Source organism: Seriola aureovittata, chromosome 23 (assembly GCF_021018895.1).
Source record: "Seriola aureovittata isolate HTS-2021-v1 ecotype China chromosome 23, ASM2101889v1, whole genome shotgun sequence".
Classification (NCBI taxonomy): Eukaryota; Metazoa; Chordata; class Actinopteri; order Carangiformes; family Carangidae; genus Seriola; species Seriola aureovittata.
Genome location: NC_079386.1, coordinates 10,636,168 through 10,652,279, shown reverse-complemented (window position 1 = coordinate 10,652,279; position 16,112 = coordinate 10,636,168). Strand labels below are relative to the sequence as shown.

The window sequence follows — 16,112 nt, the reverse complement described above, 5'->3', positions numbered from 1 at the left end:
TAATATTCCACTTTTTATTGCAAAATTGGTCATTTTCATGATATAATAACTGTATTCACAGTTCAACAGTCTGTCATATGAAAGATCAAGTGAAAACAAACAAAAGTGTTTAACAACAACAAAAATAAGGCCATATAAATACAAAGAAGTGTTGCTCCTCAGAAACTCTGAAATTTCAACACAAGAGCTGGAAAATAAAGTCAAAGTATTATTGCAGGGTAACGGAGTTAATGCAGCATGAACATACATTCAGTCAGATGACATTACTGCGCAAAGGAAAACTGCTCAGGAACTTTAATGCATGCACTTTCTTCTGACAATAAACTTTCTATTTAAAATATCCTAACCTTTGGAAATATAATAATAATAATAAAAATAATAATTAATAATAATATAAACCATTTGGGGAAGGAAAAAAAGTGGCACATGCATGTTTTGGATTAGTTGATATGTTTACATCAAAGTTGGGAAAATTTCTATAAACTGAAAAAAAAAGACATTTAAAAAAAAAAAAAGAAAAGAAAAAAAAGTTGATAGTAAAATAAAAGTGAAAGGCTCATGTAAAGCCAACCCTGGGGTGACTGTATGTCGGAGTGTCCACACAGATGAAACATCAGTCCGCCTCAAACAGGCCAAAATATTTGCCAGTGTTGGAGAAATAGATGTAAGGCGCAGCGTTTGCGGTCGGGTACATGACGGGGAAAGGCATGGGTAACAAACATCCGCCCAGCAGGCTGCTGTCCTTGTAAAAAGTCGGTAATTGCACGTTTTTCCCCGCCTCTGAGAAGTGCTCGGCGGCCAGCGGCCCCTCCATGTCCGTGGACAGCTGTCTCTTCAGCTTGTTGCGGCGGTTCTGAAACCAGATCTTCACCTGCGTCTCGGTGAGCTGCAGCGAGCTGGCGAGGCACGCTCTCTCCGAACTGCTCAGATACCGCTTCATGTCAAAAGTGGCCTCCAGCTGAAATATCTGTCTCTTGGAGAAGATGGTGCGCGTCTTCTTCTTCACCATGGCTTTGGTGTCAGTGGCCTCCTGCTGTTGTTGCTGTTGTTGTTGCTGCTGCTGCTCGGACGCGTCCTCGGCGCTGTGCGCACTTTGCGACCCGGGACAGGAGCCAGCGGTCAGCGGTGGGGTGTTTTCCCCGAGGTCCGCACGCTGGACTCTGGGCTTCACTGTGAACGAAGCGACAAAACGTGCTTTGATGCAGCGGTAAAGTCAGACACACTCCCCGGCCACTCCGTGCGCAGATACACACACATGCAAAGAGGCTGCACAATTATTCAGGTAATTAATTAAAAAAAAAAAACGAAAACAACGACCTCCAGCACGAGACTTTCACCCTGACATTTTCAGAAAGTAATTTTGTTCGTTACCTTCACTGTTTTTTTTTTTTTTTTTTTGTATATTTACACATCCGTCTACTTCTAACCATGTCTATCAGCTGAAACTGGATATTCCGTATAAAAATGTAACAGTCACTTTTAGATAAAGTACTTTGGAGAGAACAAAATGAATTTGCCACAGTTACCTGTCTCCTCTTGCCCGCTGTCATGTCTCCTCCGGACGTCCCACACCTCCTCATACCGCGCTTGAAAATCATTCTTACATCCACTGTCCCTCTGCGCCTTCGAAGCGCCAAAGTCTCCGCCGTCCCGCTGCTTCAGGTTGAGGATGTTGTCAATGGTGAAGGTCAAAGAAGCGCTCCGACTCGGGGCGTCCTCTTTGCTCATGTTCCCCGGCATTTCATCCGCTCCTCCGAGATTCCCGAAACACCGACGTCTCCGGACGCTCCGAGCACCATTGCTCCTCGGCTGCGACTAGCGCGCGGAGGAGCCGGCGCGACGCTCTTCAACGACCCGGAAGACTGCGGTTTAGCAGCTTTTGATTGGTGAGGTTGTGGGGCAGATGAGGGCGGGATGCAGATTTCCGTCTGGCTGCCATATTGTGGCTTTAAACAGTTTAATGTCACCAGAATTCACGTGTGTTTGCTCAATGCGGCGTAATACTGAGCAGATTCAAGACGTGACTCCTGTGGATCAGAGTTTTTTTTTTTTTTAAAAAGCACAGCATCTTTCCCAGCACTGATGTTTATTTCTTTTCTTTTTTTTCTCTTTTTTTCTTTTTTAACTATGCCACATTCACATGCAGCTTGACCTCTCTGACTGGAGGCTTCAAGAGAATTATGGGACCTAAAAATGTTTCAGGGGCCACAGACGCTGGAAACTACTTTAATGCATTAACTTCTATTGTTTGTTTCTTGTGTCTGTTCAGCCTGTCGGCTGTTCTGAAGGACTATATCCACTATCTGTGGCCTATATCTTATCTGAATTAGTCTGTGAACATATCCTAACTTCGTCTGGTTCAGTTGTGCTTTTAAAGCTCACACACTCCCCTTCCTCAAATGTGCATGTAGCCTGCAGTAAACAGGCTTCATTTCATTGCTTTTACACGGGAATGCAAATGGTCACCATGCGATAAAGTTACCCTGTCAGTAAGAGACCACAAAATAACTTGTGCATAGATTTTATTCATACGTGAACATATCGATGTACAAAAGTCTGTATTAAAATTCTCTTAAATAAAAAAGAAAAAAAAGAGTCAGATTACTGCTAATAACGTAGCCATGCTCACAGCTATCAAAAGTCACAAACACCAACACACATTTTCATTAGTGATTGAGTTTCTACACATTGTAGAGCTGTCCAATGAGACAGTGCATTATTTATTATAAATTATGTGTATGGGCTCAAATAAGGGTCAAAAAGCCTTGAGAGCTTGGGAAATAATGTCGACAAAGAACCTGAAATCCTGTGACAAAAGTTTGTTCATGTGCGGAGAAGATTTCTAGTTGTGTTGCATAGTGAGGTTTAAAAGCAGAGGCAAAAGTAAATGTGTGTTCAAATGTAACTTAAAGATCGCACACAGTGTGGGAACTTCGAGTTTCACAGTTTTATGCTTTGATTCACTGAGATTTTCACAAGTGTTTTTTGCGTTGTGTTACCTCTCCATTGATATCGTTTGTCCGCTAATTTTATTTTAGCATTTTGCTCATTTTCTCCACAAATAGTTTCGTTTTTACATGTTACAAGTTTTTTTTCACAGGTTTACACAGGCTGATGTATACTCACAAATTTTGAAATTATCTCTGAACATAATTCCACAAAAAAAAACATTATTGACCCTTAATTGCTCCCCATATGTACAGTATGTGGGTCACTCATACAATAGTGAAAAATCATCACAAAATAGAGCTATATTTAAATCCTGTGTGATCTTGTGTGAAATGTTGGCCTGAGGAAAAGGATTGTGGGCAGCTTAAATACTCCAAAAATATCCATATTTATTAAATCTAGCAGTGAATCTTAAAATTACAAGTTTTTAAAAATTAACTGGGGGAGAAAAAGCACTGCTAATATGGAGAGGGTTTTAATTCGGCCTTCGCCCTCGATGAGTGATCCACCTTGATCTAAATCTGTCCGTTTCTTTTGGACTTTTTCTTGAAGCAACTTTAAGAAAAACATTTAAACACAGGATGAGTTATCCTCAGTGCATTAGCAGAAGTTGTGACTTTACAGAACCTGAACTGGAGCTAAAATGAACATTTCTGCAGCGTCTTTTTATTTGTTTAATTGGTGTCCAAAGAGTCACAAGTCTGCTGGGCCGCTTTAGCTTCTCCTCCTTCCTCACAGTCACACCAGTCCGGTCATCTGTGGCGTCACAAACGACAGCGGATGAGTGAAGTGAGCAGTCAATGGATAGTTAATAGCATTAGAGAAGCTAACCACCGATGGCGACACTTGAGGCAAGCTGGTCAACGCCATGGGCGTGGCGATGTTCTCGCGATACAGCACGGGAACTCGGACGACCCTCTGCGCAGCATAGGGGACGCCGGCGCCGCTGGCCTCTATGTCCTCGGCGATCTGCCTCTTCCACTTGTTCCTGCGGTTTTGAAACCAGATCTTCACCTGGGTCTCTGTGAGCTGCAGCGAGGCCGCCAGCCCAGCTCGCTCTGCGCTGCTCAGGTAGCGTTTCAGGTCGAAGGTGGACTCGAGCTGGAAGACCTGACTGCGGCTGAACACGGTGCGGGTCTTCTTCTTTCGCGCCACTTTCGTGTCACCTGAGACGGGGAAGAGGGAGAGATTTTACTTAAAGTAACTGGATACAACTCTTGAAAGTGCAGCTTTGATTTGGGGGGGGGGGGTAGGAGACATGAATGAATCTTCTGTCATGGTTTACCTTTGCCAACACCTGTGTTAATTTGTTTGTCAGCAGGATTACACAAAAAGTAATGAACCGATTTTCACCGAACTTGGTGGAGGGCCGGGACGTGGTCCAGGGAGGAACCCTTTAAATTTTGGGGCAGATCCGGATCATTTACTATGACTTTGAGATTTTTTTCTCTGGTGTCTGGTTTGCATGAAGTCTGCGCTCTGAGTGTCCTTATAGTTTTGTATTGGAATATTGACGTATTGTGAAGTTTAGGGTAAATTTCAATGGGAGTAAAGTTAACTGAGAAACAGAAAAAATACTCAGATGGGAATGTTGGTTTTTGGTGAAATTCCTAAAAATTCAATGGTTTGATCATGTATTTATCAGAGGTCACGATATATATCTGTGTAACTTAACTGTAGATATTGAATATATAATCAATACAGTACGTTACATCCATGACTAATAGAGATTTTCGGTATTATAAGATGGCATCATTTGGTAGCAACATTTTTATTTAAAGAAAAAAAAAAACAAAAAAACAAAAAGGTGCCCATGGCCGTTTTCTGTCACATGGACCCAGCAACTCTTCGCTACATCCCTGCTAGTTCATGTGAAGCTTGTGAAAACCGCTGATATATTGATTTTATACAGAGGACAAATTCATGGTTAGTATATAATCCAACAGCAAAGCTAATTTTCTACATCCTACTTCCAAAAGGGGGAAAAAAAACAAGTCTGCATGCAGCCTGTCATCACGGCGGTAAGAAGGAGCGTTTCATGAGCGGGGAGCCTGCGCATGCCCGCTTGCGCTCCCCACAGAGCCCAGGGTGGGCTGTGTTTTTAGGATGTAGCGCGGGTCAGTTTACTTTGGCCTCACCTGGGTCACAGCTGTCCTCTCGAAAGAAGCAGGAGGAGCGCGCGTCGTCCTCTCTTTCATCCGTCAAACTATCTTCCCCCTTCTCCTCCGGTCCATCGTTCTCCTCCGCCCGCCCCGTTAAAGTCGGGGAGTCCCGGTCGCTGCTCGACTGAAGGTCTCTGTGTTCATCCGAGTCGCTGGCCTTCAGCTGTGGACCTTCGAGGAAAAACCGTGACAATAAGGGGAAACACAACCCACTTTAAATCATCCTACACACTGTTTGGACTTCACTGCGCTCGTGTCCAAAACTATAAGGACGTTGTTTCACTTGTGGACCGGTGGGAAACCATGCGCATTAATAATGCTCCATGTCCTTTTGAAGTTTATAAATAATCATCAGCGACACTGCTGCTCTATTTGAGGCACCAGAGTTAGATTGCTGTATCGTTGCCAAACACTGTTGGCTCGTCCGCGGCTGATAATTGGGTAGTTGGGGTGTTTTTACGCACGGACGCAGGACAGTGAGACGTGCTAGAGCCCACGTGTCGTCTCCACTTGTGGCCCGTTGAAGCACCAGAGAGAGATCATTTAAAGAAAGAAAATAGACTACTTCTGATCCGGGTGGTAATCTAGACTTTTACACGTGGCATTTGGTGCTTTTACGTGTGACGTAATTATTTATATCGTTATACATGAATGATACTTCTCCTTAGATCAGATGTAAGTGTTGTCATGAACCTGGTAAGCAGTTGTTAATCCTGATAATCCAGCCTATGAGCACTGTTATCTCATGCAGGCCACATTAAAACTTCAGTTGTACTAATTTGTGAAAAGGTTGGAGTCCTGGAGCAAAACAAGTAAAACCGTTTACAGGTGGACACTCACTTCCTGAGCTGCCGTACACTGTATTTGGTGATGCCTTTCTCCAGTTCAGCGCCTCGCTGTCGTTCAAACGTCTGGTGTTCAGTCCCGGGCAGATCACCGGGCTGTGGACGGTAACTTTAAAGCCCGAGGTCTCCACCCGCTCCTCGGCTGAAGCCCCTCTGTCTGTGGTTCCCAGCAGATTCTCGATGTAAAAAGACGAACCTCTCGATGGAGGACCGAGCTTCGATGTCGGCGCTTTATTGTCCAGCATTTTAACCTTTTCTGTCCAATAAAAAAAAAAAAATCCCAGATCTGGATATTATAAAATCATTCCCGGGAATGTGTCTCGTTTCCAAACCAGGAGAGGCTTCTGCACTGTGTAAACCATCCCGACGCAATCCATCGGAGCACAGAGAGATCGAGCCTCAGTTGTCAGAGATCAAGACAAAAACAAATCTCTCTTTGGTTGGATCTATAATCAGGAAGCGAGGAGGAATTACTCAAGAAGAGGAGAAAAAAAAAAAACTCGAGACAGTCTCGTTGTTCAGAGCCTCGGTGGTAGACCGTGTCTGCCTTGAGGGACGCAGAGATGCTGTATTTAGGTCAGTTAGGGAGCAAAGCAAAGCAGAGATACAGTGTTGTCCTCAGGGCTGGAGATGCAGAGCGCTTCATGAGGAATGGCACAGTACCGCCTATTGGTTACATTTGTCCATGCACACTTTATATTTACTATGCAATCTGTCAGACGCTAAACTTAAATGCTCTTATTCTCTTGCGCCATAACGATCAAACACAAATGTATTTTCCTACGACTGTCTGATTACTCGCATAATAACAATGATGATAATTTTTTAAAATAATAATTTTATAATTATTAAATTATTATTAAAAAACAATATAATACCAATAATTATTATTGGTATGTATTTATTTATATATGTATGTTTTTTTTTTAACACTCAATAGTTGAACAATACTAATTATGTTAAAGGTCAGGACTACATAGATGATTAAAGTTTTGAATGTAGGGGTCAATATTTAAGGGAGCCTGTTGTCTAATGTCTCTCCATATACACAGAAAAAATTATTTGATCGATGAGCCTATATTGTTCAAACATCCCCTCCGTTCACACGTTATAGTTAGCTGTAATATTTTTCACAAACTGGTTAAAAATGACCTTGGATTATATTTACTTTTGACATATTAAAAAAAATGTTCTTTTAAAAATATTTGTTAAAATATGTTTAACTGCTGGATACACTTCACTGTACAGTCTATTCCAAGTGTGTGTGCAGTTTCCACATCACACTTTTTTTTTTTTTAAAAAGTAAGTTGCATTTCAGGCCAGAATTAACTTCTAAACCAGTTGTGATGTCACAAAATCTTGCCCATACGTTCTCATGATAAACTCATATTTATTTAGGGTGAGCACAGAGAAACTTTCCTCCCTCAGCAGATGAACGTGAGAACAGCTTTCCTAGCGCCAAACTCTCTTCTAGTGTCAAAATGAAGTAACAATAAGCAAAATATGTTTTTGATCAAGGCACACTTTAAAGATTTTCGATTCCTCACTTGCACAAAGAAAATATAAAAAAAAAAGAAAAAAAGATGATAAATGAAAGAGGGAAAAAAAATCTAATTCATTTTAATGTCTGGCTCTTTTGTTTGTTTGCAAACATGTATTTCCAAATTAAGCACAATACACCCACAGGCGTCAACAGTGTTAACATCATCTCTCTTCTGGGGTTGGTATTCCTCCCTCCCAGCAGACTTAAAGGGCCAATCAGTGCCCACCACCACAGGCCTCTCAAAACATTCTCATTTTCAAAGTGACAGGCTGAAACAGAAGCATTTCACCTTGGTTAAGAAGTCGTTCTAAAACCTAATATGAACACTCAAGTGCAGATCATCCGTAGAGAATGAATGTATTCCTGTTTCTTGGAAAGAGCCCCTGCTACCTTAAATGGCCATAGATGGACTGAGTTCCAGCTTAAAATGAGTTAATTGATGCTGAAGGTGGAAAATGTTGAGTCAGCTTCGGAACTGTGAACGGTTTGCGTTTGGAGTTGTAATAGGATTTAAACACCATGAAAAGCTTACTTTCATCTGTAAGTAAGCTTGAACAAATGCTCAGGACATTCCAGGCTGCAGGTTTTCAGTCTGCATGTTGATCAAACATGTTGAATCTAACTGCCTCCAGTGTCTCTCTGCATAGAAAGCACCTCACAACACTTCAGTAAATATTAGTTAAAGACTGAGAAAGAAGGCAAGTGAACAAAGGAGTAATATTTAATCCCTGTGCAGACTGGTGAGCAGGGAAGAGAGGCAGAGAACAACAAACCATTTGTGTTCTCAGAAGATTTTCTCACAATTGTTCTCTATTGTGCCACTAAATTGACTTTGCAAAAGCCTCTTTGCAAGTGTTAGCCTATCAACCTAACACTCTGGATTGTGGTTGGAGTGGAGCACCACAGACATTTTATGTGAATTCCCAAATTACAGGCTTCACATAAAGTTTAAAACATGCATTAAATCTATCAAGCAGTTAATGTATGTATTCTGCCACCGTGTGGGCTGCAGTACACGCAGGCAGTATGGCTAATGTTTATAATTCATAAGGTGGTTTATTGTGGCAAAACTTGCATAAACTATTAATTCTATCCTAATCTGATGTTTGTGCCCAATGTTTTGAAGCTGTTTTATTTTAAGTTGAAAGAATAATTCTGGCTTAAAGTGAAAACACTCCAGCAGTTTGGATAAATTAAAAAATGAAGGAGTTAAATAAATTTACACACAGGATTTTTTTTTCTTCTATTTATAACAAGGTTTAAGACACTTCTTTCCAATCTTTATGGTTTATGACCTTAAAGTCCCTGAAAATTCTTTCTTTTTAAATATTAAGTATTTCTCCATAACATTAGATATTCATTGTTAAATTAGTAACAATTACCTTTTTTAAAAAACAACAAAACAAAAAAAAAACAAAGAAAGAAAACAAAATTAAAGAAAAACATTTTTAGATATTAGTTAAGTGTTTAAAACTGTTAAAAGTGTGGTCAGATCAGGGGCATGGAAATGCATGATGTCACATTTTCAAAACAAAGTCTCCGCCCACTTAAAACCATTGAAAACAAAAAACAGAAAAAAAAACATAACTTACATTTCTGAAGTGAAATAACCAAGACTGCTCCAACTTATCAGAAAATAGTGAGTTCATGTAAGATCCCAAGAAGCTGAGTGAGAAAAGTTTTCAGGGCCTTTAAAATGAAAGTGTATCCACTTGTGAGTCCTCATCACTGGTTGTGCATTTTCATTTCTCAATGTTTTTTGAGGCTTCATGAGAGAAAATTAACCAATATTTAATAAGAAAAAGCAAAGTGTAGATAAAAGTTTGAGAAAATGACATAGACTTCTGCGTACATGAAGCAGAATCAGGGTTTTCCTCCATCAATGGTTTAAGATTCTATATGATTTTCAGTCAGGTTGACTCCTTTTTAATGTAGTATCCAGATATTTGGCAAAAGTCAGTCGTTTTTTTGTTGTAGTTTTCGCTCATTTTGAATCGTTAGGGCTCTGGAGTGAATGTGTTTTAAGCCTTTGTCTTCTCTAAACACTCAGTCATTTGACTGGTCTCTTTATCTGGGTCCTCAGGGAGGTGGCTGATAATATTTTGAGGCAAAGTGGAAGCATATCATGTCCTTACATAAATAGGTCAGGGTTCATAAAGTCATATGGAGGCCTGCCAAAGAAAGACATTTCATCAAAGGCAATAATTGCTATAATATCCTATTAATCTGGAACTTTTTTCAGGCTATAAAAAAACTGAGCAGGGCTCCATTTTAGAGATACTTGCATGAGTCTGCTGAAGCAGCTGATATGTGAGTGTTTAATAGATGCAGGATGATGGGAAATTTTGTTTTCTGTTTAGTTGTTGTTGTTGTTGTTGTTTTACCTAGCAATAATTCAGACAGACATGTTTTTGTGTCAGTTTGGGGAAATCTAGAAATGATCTAATGTCACTTGGCCAACAGCAGCACTAACGCAACACTTCCTCTCCTGTCTCGCCTGGTTGTGAAGCGTTGCGCAGAGGCATGTTCAAGATCTCTTAATTAAAGATGGCACTGCAGCCTTACGAGGTAGATATGATGCAATGAAGAACAGAGCTTCTAAATTACCTGCTGCATAGACACTATGAGTAAATGTGCTTGCTGTTGCAAATGTAGTAAATTATTTAATTCAGTTCAAATGAGGAGAGAAATGCTCTAATTGTTCATTTAGGCTCATTTTATGCACTTCTTACTGGGTTAGGTTGTTTGTCTATTATTTGCAGTGGTGGAATAAGAAAGTAGGTTCTAAGTAAATGTAGCAATTTCGTTTTTCTTTTTTCTTAAAGTACCCTTACAAGTCCTCCAGCCACAATTTTACTTCAGGAGTATCATCAGAAAAATGTACCTCAAGTATCAAGAGTAAATGGCCCCAGTCAGTTAAACTGTATTATTATAAAACTACTTTATTAATAATACTGATGCATAATGTACAAGCACCATTTAAATGTTGTAGTTTGTTGGTTAACATGGTAGTTAATTCTTTATTTTATAACATCACTATATGTTTTCTTATAAAAAATAATAATTATATTATTATAAGTCGCTGTAGCTGCCAAAAGTCGAAGTTTTAAAGTAGCATGAAATGTAAATATTCACATTTGCCTAACAATTCATTGGAAGTGCTGAACTTTACTTAAGTACTTATTCTGGTTCCACTGGCTGTTATTTGCTCTTTTGAACAAGATGAAGTTTTGAATAAAACATTAGCTCTCAGTGAATAGTTCTGTCACCGTCCATCCTGCTGATTACTTTGATTTGCCGCTGTCAGCTCATCCATAATAAAACCACCCGGAGTCACATCCAGATGGGACTGTAATCCGGTGTCATTAACAGTGTATATATGTTTGTCTTCCCATATGCATGATGAGAATCACTGTATTGATAATCTGCTGGGGGAATCCTCCACATCATTATTTCTGGCACTATAATGGGCCAGTGCAAGCTGTGGAGGTCAAAGCCATGGCCCAGAATGCAGTAGTGTATATGAGGTCAACGAGGTCCAGACATCTTAGGTCGGCCTTAACGGAGGCAGTCAACCAGAAGGCCCCTTTATGCCACATGGAGCGTGGAGCTACTGATGAATCCGTCTGATTTTTAGGCTCTCCTGCAACCCCTGCCCGCCGTCTGTGCCACTGCTTTATTTCCCCCCTCGGTTTCTTCATCTTTCTTTAATCAAAATGCTAAATTAGTTCCCATCAGATGAGATTTTAAAACACGCTATTTCTCCGGCAGTTCATGTCAAACAGGTCAGCGTTGGAGCCTGCGTGAAAACAGACCTCCAGGCTCCCGCTGTCACTTATCAGAAATGCTTCTTAATCTGCGTTTTATACCTGCTCAGAAACTCCAAAAAGAACACTCCAGATTACAACCATCGAAACTGACACATACTTCTCCTGCTTAATCCCTATTAGCCCTCACCTCACTGCACCCACAGCCAGTTCATTGGGACAAAGCAAAAGCATTCTGGGAGCTGTTTGGTTTATTGCAAAAGCTTTTTTTTTTCTTTTTTTTGCAGCCTCGCACAAAAAAGCCTGTTAACAAAAATCAACCTTGTAGATTTTAGTTTTGTTAGTTTGAATTTTGTCTTTCAAGCCTGAAAAGAAAACGCATTTAGGTTCTTGGCTGGAATAAACTATTAAGGCCTGTTTGTTTAACCCTTGAACGGCAAATTAACCCCTGTTAGAGTCAGCTTGTCAGTTCAGTACAAAGCAGGAAAAAGCTTGATATTTTAACCACATTATGGCCTAATGCCACACATCCACACCCCTTTCTCTGTCTGAAAGAGAAAAGCAAACAAATCCCTCCTTTTTTAAAAGCTGGAAAACTTAAGAGAAATACCCATTTATAAGATTGTAATGGCACAATATGAAGTTTTGCATCAATTTCATGGACTGATCAGTGTCCCAATATTTATTTTATCGTCAAACGGTTTGATTTAAAGAGCATCTACTGGAAAAATCTATGTTGCGGCTTTAACAATCATTGGCTCTTTCCCATGCACGTTAAAGGGATCAAGGTTAATCACATGAGATAAGTGCAGCCGCCAGCAGGTACAATATACCTACACAGGAAACATGTTTTATCCCTCAGGGGGGTGGGAAAGACGGAGCGCGTCTGATGGATTACAGGCCCACCACAAATACCAAGGCTTATGGGACATCAGATCAATGAGAGAACATCAGCTTCCTCGTAATACCATTAATGTCTTTAGCTGTGCCAGGAACTGGGGTCAAATGTTAATTTAGCACTTGAATCTCAGGATGATTTCAGTTAAATAACAATTTTAGGGGAACGTGTTGATAAACGCTCAAACTTTTAAAGGTTTTTAAAACTTTTTATGATGCCTAAAAATAAAGCCCTGCCTCTCTGTGCGTCCTCTTTCCCCAAATGTGGTCCCGGGTGCACTCCGTCTGACCCAGGACCTCAGAAGTCCAGGTTGTTTTTTCCATCCGCGCAAACTCGAAAACAAATCTGCGAGTTGTGAAAAGCAGAAAAGAGGGGACATGGAGCTGAAGACCCTCAAAGAGAGGTATCGCGTGAGAAAGGAGCGGAGTACACTCAAGGTAGCAGCTGACGTCCACAGAGAGTGCACCGCCCCCCCGAGGTCAAAGCACTTCTGTCATATTAGCTTATACACAGGGTCCATATTTTTCAATAAATCATGCCGCTGAAGGATAGCTGGAGTACACAGGCTATTACAGCAGCAGTCAGTCCTGCCTGTGGGAGTCCTCCTCCTCCTACTACTGAATTACATTTAATGAGGAAATGTACCATGTCAGTGTCTAATTTGGATCATATCCACTCTATTATTATTTGTATTTATTTATTTATTTATTTATTATTATTATTATTATTATTTTATTATTATTATCGTTGTTGTTGTTGTTAAATAATATTAAACTTATCATTCTTTCCCCTAAATTTTTAATGGAGGAAATATAATTAAAATTTTAACCAAACAGTTAAGATAAGCATGCTGAAGAGAGCTGAGGCTGAAAGAGTCTGGTTTAGTATTTATTCAGCAGACCTGTGTGAATAAAATGGTTTGGTTACAAGGCCCCAGTGTATGGTGTTAGATGAGTGCCTGAATAAAAAACATAAAGTAAATCTAGAAAATAAAAAATTCTTTGGAAACATTTACACAAATGAAATACATTTCTTCATCTTAATCTACTGTATAATAGTCGGCTACTACTACTAATAATAATGATAGGTTAATGATAGGACTGCCTTTAGTGTTGCTATTATTATGATTAAATTCTATAGAAGACATATATAGATTATAAAGATTATGTCTCCGTTTTTCCTCCATAAAACACGAATAAAAATGTTTTTTCTCGTTCATTAAATTTAGCGTCGATCGTTGATCTATATTGAGTCTCCGCGCGGAGTCTGAGGACCGTCCGATATGATTAAAGATACATGCAGAGGGGCAGGGCAAGGAGCGGCATGAAAGATGAAAGAGTCCACTTTAATGTTTGCCTGCCGGACAGATTTCCGCAGAAAACTCTCCCGCCTCTTGTCACGCAAGTCTCACTTGTATACACACACACACACACACACACACACACACACACACACACACACACACACACACACACACACACCGCTGCTCCCCTGGGAATCCAACTCGCAACCCCAACTCACATCACCGCGACAAGACGTTTTTTTTCTCTAATCGGTTTATGTTTAAATTTGGTCAATCTTTTTTTTTTTATTTCTAGTCTTTGAAATCCAGTTCCATGACAGACTTCCGGTCATCTTAAAGGCCTAAAACTTCACTTATTTTAACATGGTTGAGACAGAAATGTTAAGTCCGAGTCAAATTCAAAATGAGTTCAATATTTAGACAACAAAGCACTCCACTTATAGACAGGTAGAATGATGGTCACTATAGGCTGATCATTTAATCATGTAGCCATTAAACTCCAAACTTATTTCACTTATGAGATCAGATCTGTAAAATAATAGATTGTCTATAGGCTTTTGATTTATCTTCAACATTTCCTTGGTGGGTAACGAGTTGCCCAAATGTTGCTGTGTCGAGCCTGACTATATATAATTTAATTTAGCCTAAAGAATTATAAACAGGTCAGCTTTTCATTTTTTAAGGACGCAGCAGTGTTTTAGATTGAACTCTGAACCCGAAGCCACAGTCGGTCCACCTTTACAGACGCACGTGTTTTGCGGCTCAGACCAAACTTCAATGTAAAAGAGAAGTTGAGTTGAGTGGAAGTCAGAGTAACTTTATCATGTCATACTGAAAACATCTGAAGGTAAAGTCACGAGAGCGTCAGCAGATACAGTAAATTACTCTCATAGTTTTGTCTTTGTTTATTTAACGTTTGATAAAGTCGTCGTTCAGATGTTCAGTTCTCCGCTTGGTGATTTACACCGTCGACTAAACACGCGTTTTTGTTCGTCGTTGTTTAATTAAACGGACATTTCTTTACGTCCTGCACGTTGCTTGGACCCTTATGCGGCTTTCTCAGACCAGTTTAGTGTATTTGACTTAAAAAAACAAATCTTTCCTCCTATTTGAATGCAGCTTACACACACGTTTGGCACCAAATGTCTGTTCTAGTACATTTTCTTTTAGGGAATAATTCAGTTCATTTTATTCAAACAGGAGCCACTGACGTTTTTTTCTCTTTGAGCAGCAAGAAACTTTAATTTGAAAATGATTTTGAAACAGTTTATTTTTGATTGGAAGAAACAAACAAAACAAATGCAGAATAATGCGTTTTTTCAGACAATTAATTAATAGACATCAAACACTTTACTCATTAATGTGTATGTTATAAAAAAAAACAAGGTTGAAAATTGTAATTAGGTGAATATGTAAGCTATAAGCCTATTAATTATTTCTTTCATCAAATGTTTACTGCTTTAGGTTTGGAGGCTTTAGGTTGTGTAAAGTTATTAGATTAATAACACTGCTCACTTACACAGGCCTGTATTATGAGATGATGAAAAGAAGCTGTAGATTTATACAACACACCAGTTCATCATTCTCTCAACATCTGACTTGTGTTTCTGTCTCATAATAATGATAATAATGATGATAATGATATTAAACTCTGAGAAATAAACCCCCTGAGTTTATTACACACAGTTACAATCAGAAAAGTCACGTCTCACATACAGTAAACAGGCCGAGTTGTAAAAAAGTTCATCACACTCGAAGCATAAAGCTATTTTTTAAATGCCCCTGTGTTTCAGTGTAATCAACAAATACAGCAGATGGGAGATTTTCTTGAAATGGTCAGCGCACACCTTTTACTTTGAAGGTCCCACCACTGCTGCAGTATGTGTGCTAATAGTTTTGATTCAGTGACATGAAAGAAACCGGCTAATTTGAAGCAGTTTCGGGGGGAGTTGACGAGGCAGGTCGTTACAGAGCCCGGAGCTGTTTCCAAGGCTGGGAGGCCTGAAACTCCACTTATTGTAATGTGCTGCTTGAGTTCAGTGTGTGTGGACCAAACAGGAAAAAAAAGACTGTAATGTATCGCGGCTGTTGGTGATGAATGTGACTCTGGTTTATGTCATTATATCGCGTCATGTCATGAGAAAAGGGAAAAATCCAGAGTGAGAAAGATATCACACAGTTTCTGGTGCGATTGGTTTAAAAGTTCAGTTTGAGGAGTTTCTGTGCAAGAAGTGATTGGAGCCAAAGAAACATCAATGCAAACAAAATGAAATTATCCAGAGAAGGAGGCACATAAACACCATATGCAAACCTCTACAATCCAAGTCAAGATCATATATTCACAGTGTCATCCATCACAGCAGTAAAGCATTTAATGGCTGCACTGAGCCAGCAGAGGGCAGCAAAGCACGGTTTGTGCAAATCAGTAGGAGTCTAGAAGAAAACAGTAAAAGTATTTATGAAGATTCAAATGAGACCTCAAAATGACAAAAAAAAAAGCCAGTTGCTTTAATGTTCACAATTATGTCCACAGTGATTGTATGTTTCTTTGATGAATCCACTTACTTGTCATGAACTCCCTTTTGTGTTGCATTGACTTTATGAATTTAATTTTTGAAAAATGTTTCCTCCAAAGAGGAAAAAGA

At 39.7% G+C, this 16,112-nt stretch overlaps 2 protein-coding genes across 2 annotated transcripts; both read right to left on the bottom strand.

The window, feature by feature from the left end:
* On the bottom strand, window positions 1–1,827 carry LOC130164548 (homeobox protein HMX2-like). Its single transcript, XM_056369344.1, has 2 exons — window positions 1,527–1,827; window positions 1–1,170 (listed from the first exon to the last, which is right to left on the bottom strand). Exons 1-2 carry the CDS (start codon window positions 1,738–1,740, stop codon window positions 614–616), a joined length of 771 nt encoding a protein of 256 aa, XP_056225319.1. The 5' UTR covers window positions 1,741–1,827; the 3' UTR covers window positions 1–613.
* A 687-nt stretch (window positions 1,828–2,514) lies between these two features.
* Window positions 2,515–6,698, bottom strand: LOC130164547 (homeobox protein HMX1-like). Its single transcript, XM_056369343.1, has 3 exons — window positions 5,952–6,698; window positions 5,088–5,282; window positions 2,515–4,115 (listed from the first exon to the last, which is right to left on the bottom strand). The coding sequence occupies exons 1-3, from the start codon at window positions 6,199–6,201 to the stop codon at window positions 3,688–3,690; spliced, it is 873 nt and encodes a 290-aa protein (XP_056225318.1). The 5' UTR covers window positions 6,202–6,698; the 3' UTR covers window positions 2,515–3,687.
* Between the last annotated feature and the right edge of the window lie 9,414 nt (window positions 6,699–16,112).

Excerpts from the sequence above, each read along its gene's own strand:
- LOC130164548 (XM_056369344.1), bottom strand. The coding sequence starts at position 1,740 with ATGCCGGGGAACATGAGCAAAGAGGACGCCCCGAGTCGGAGCGCTTCT. Across the intron at positions 1,171-1,526 it reads CAGCGGGCAAGAGGAGACAG|TGAAGCCCAGAGTCCAGCGT; the intron begins GTAACTGTGGCA and ends CTTCGTTCACAG.
- LOC130164547 (XM_056369343.1), bottom strand. The coding sequence starts at position 6,201 with ATGCTGGACAATAAAGCGCCGACATCGAAGCTCGGTCCTCCATCGAGA. Across the intron at positions 5,283-5,951 it reads AGTGTACGGCAGCTCAGGAA|GTCCACAGCTGAAGGCCAGC; the intron begins GTGAGTGTCCAC and ends TTTTCCTCGAAG. Across the intron at positions 4,116-5,087 it reads AGAGGACAGCTGTGACCCAG|GTGACACGAAAGTGGCGCGA; the intron begins GTGAGGCCAAAG and ends TCCCCGTCTCAG.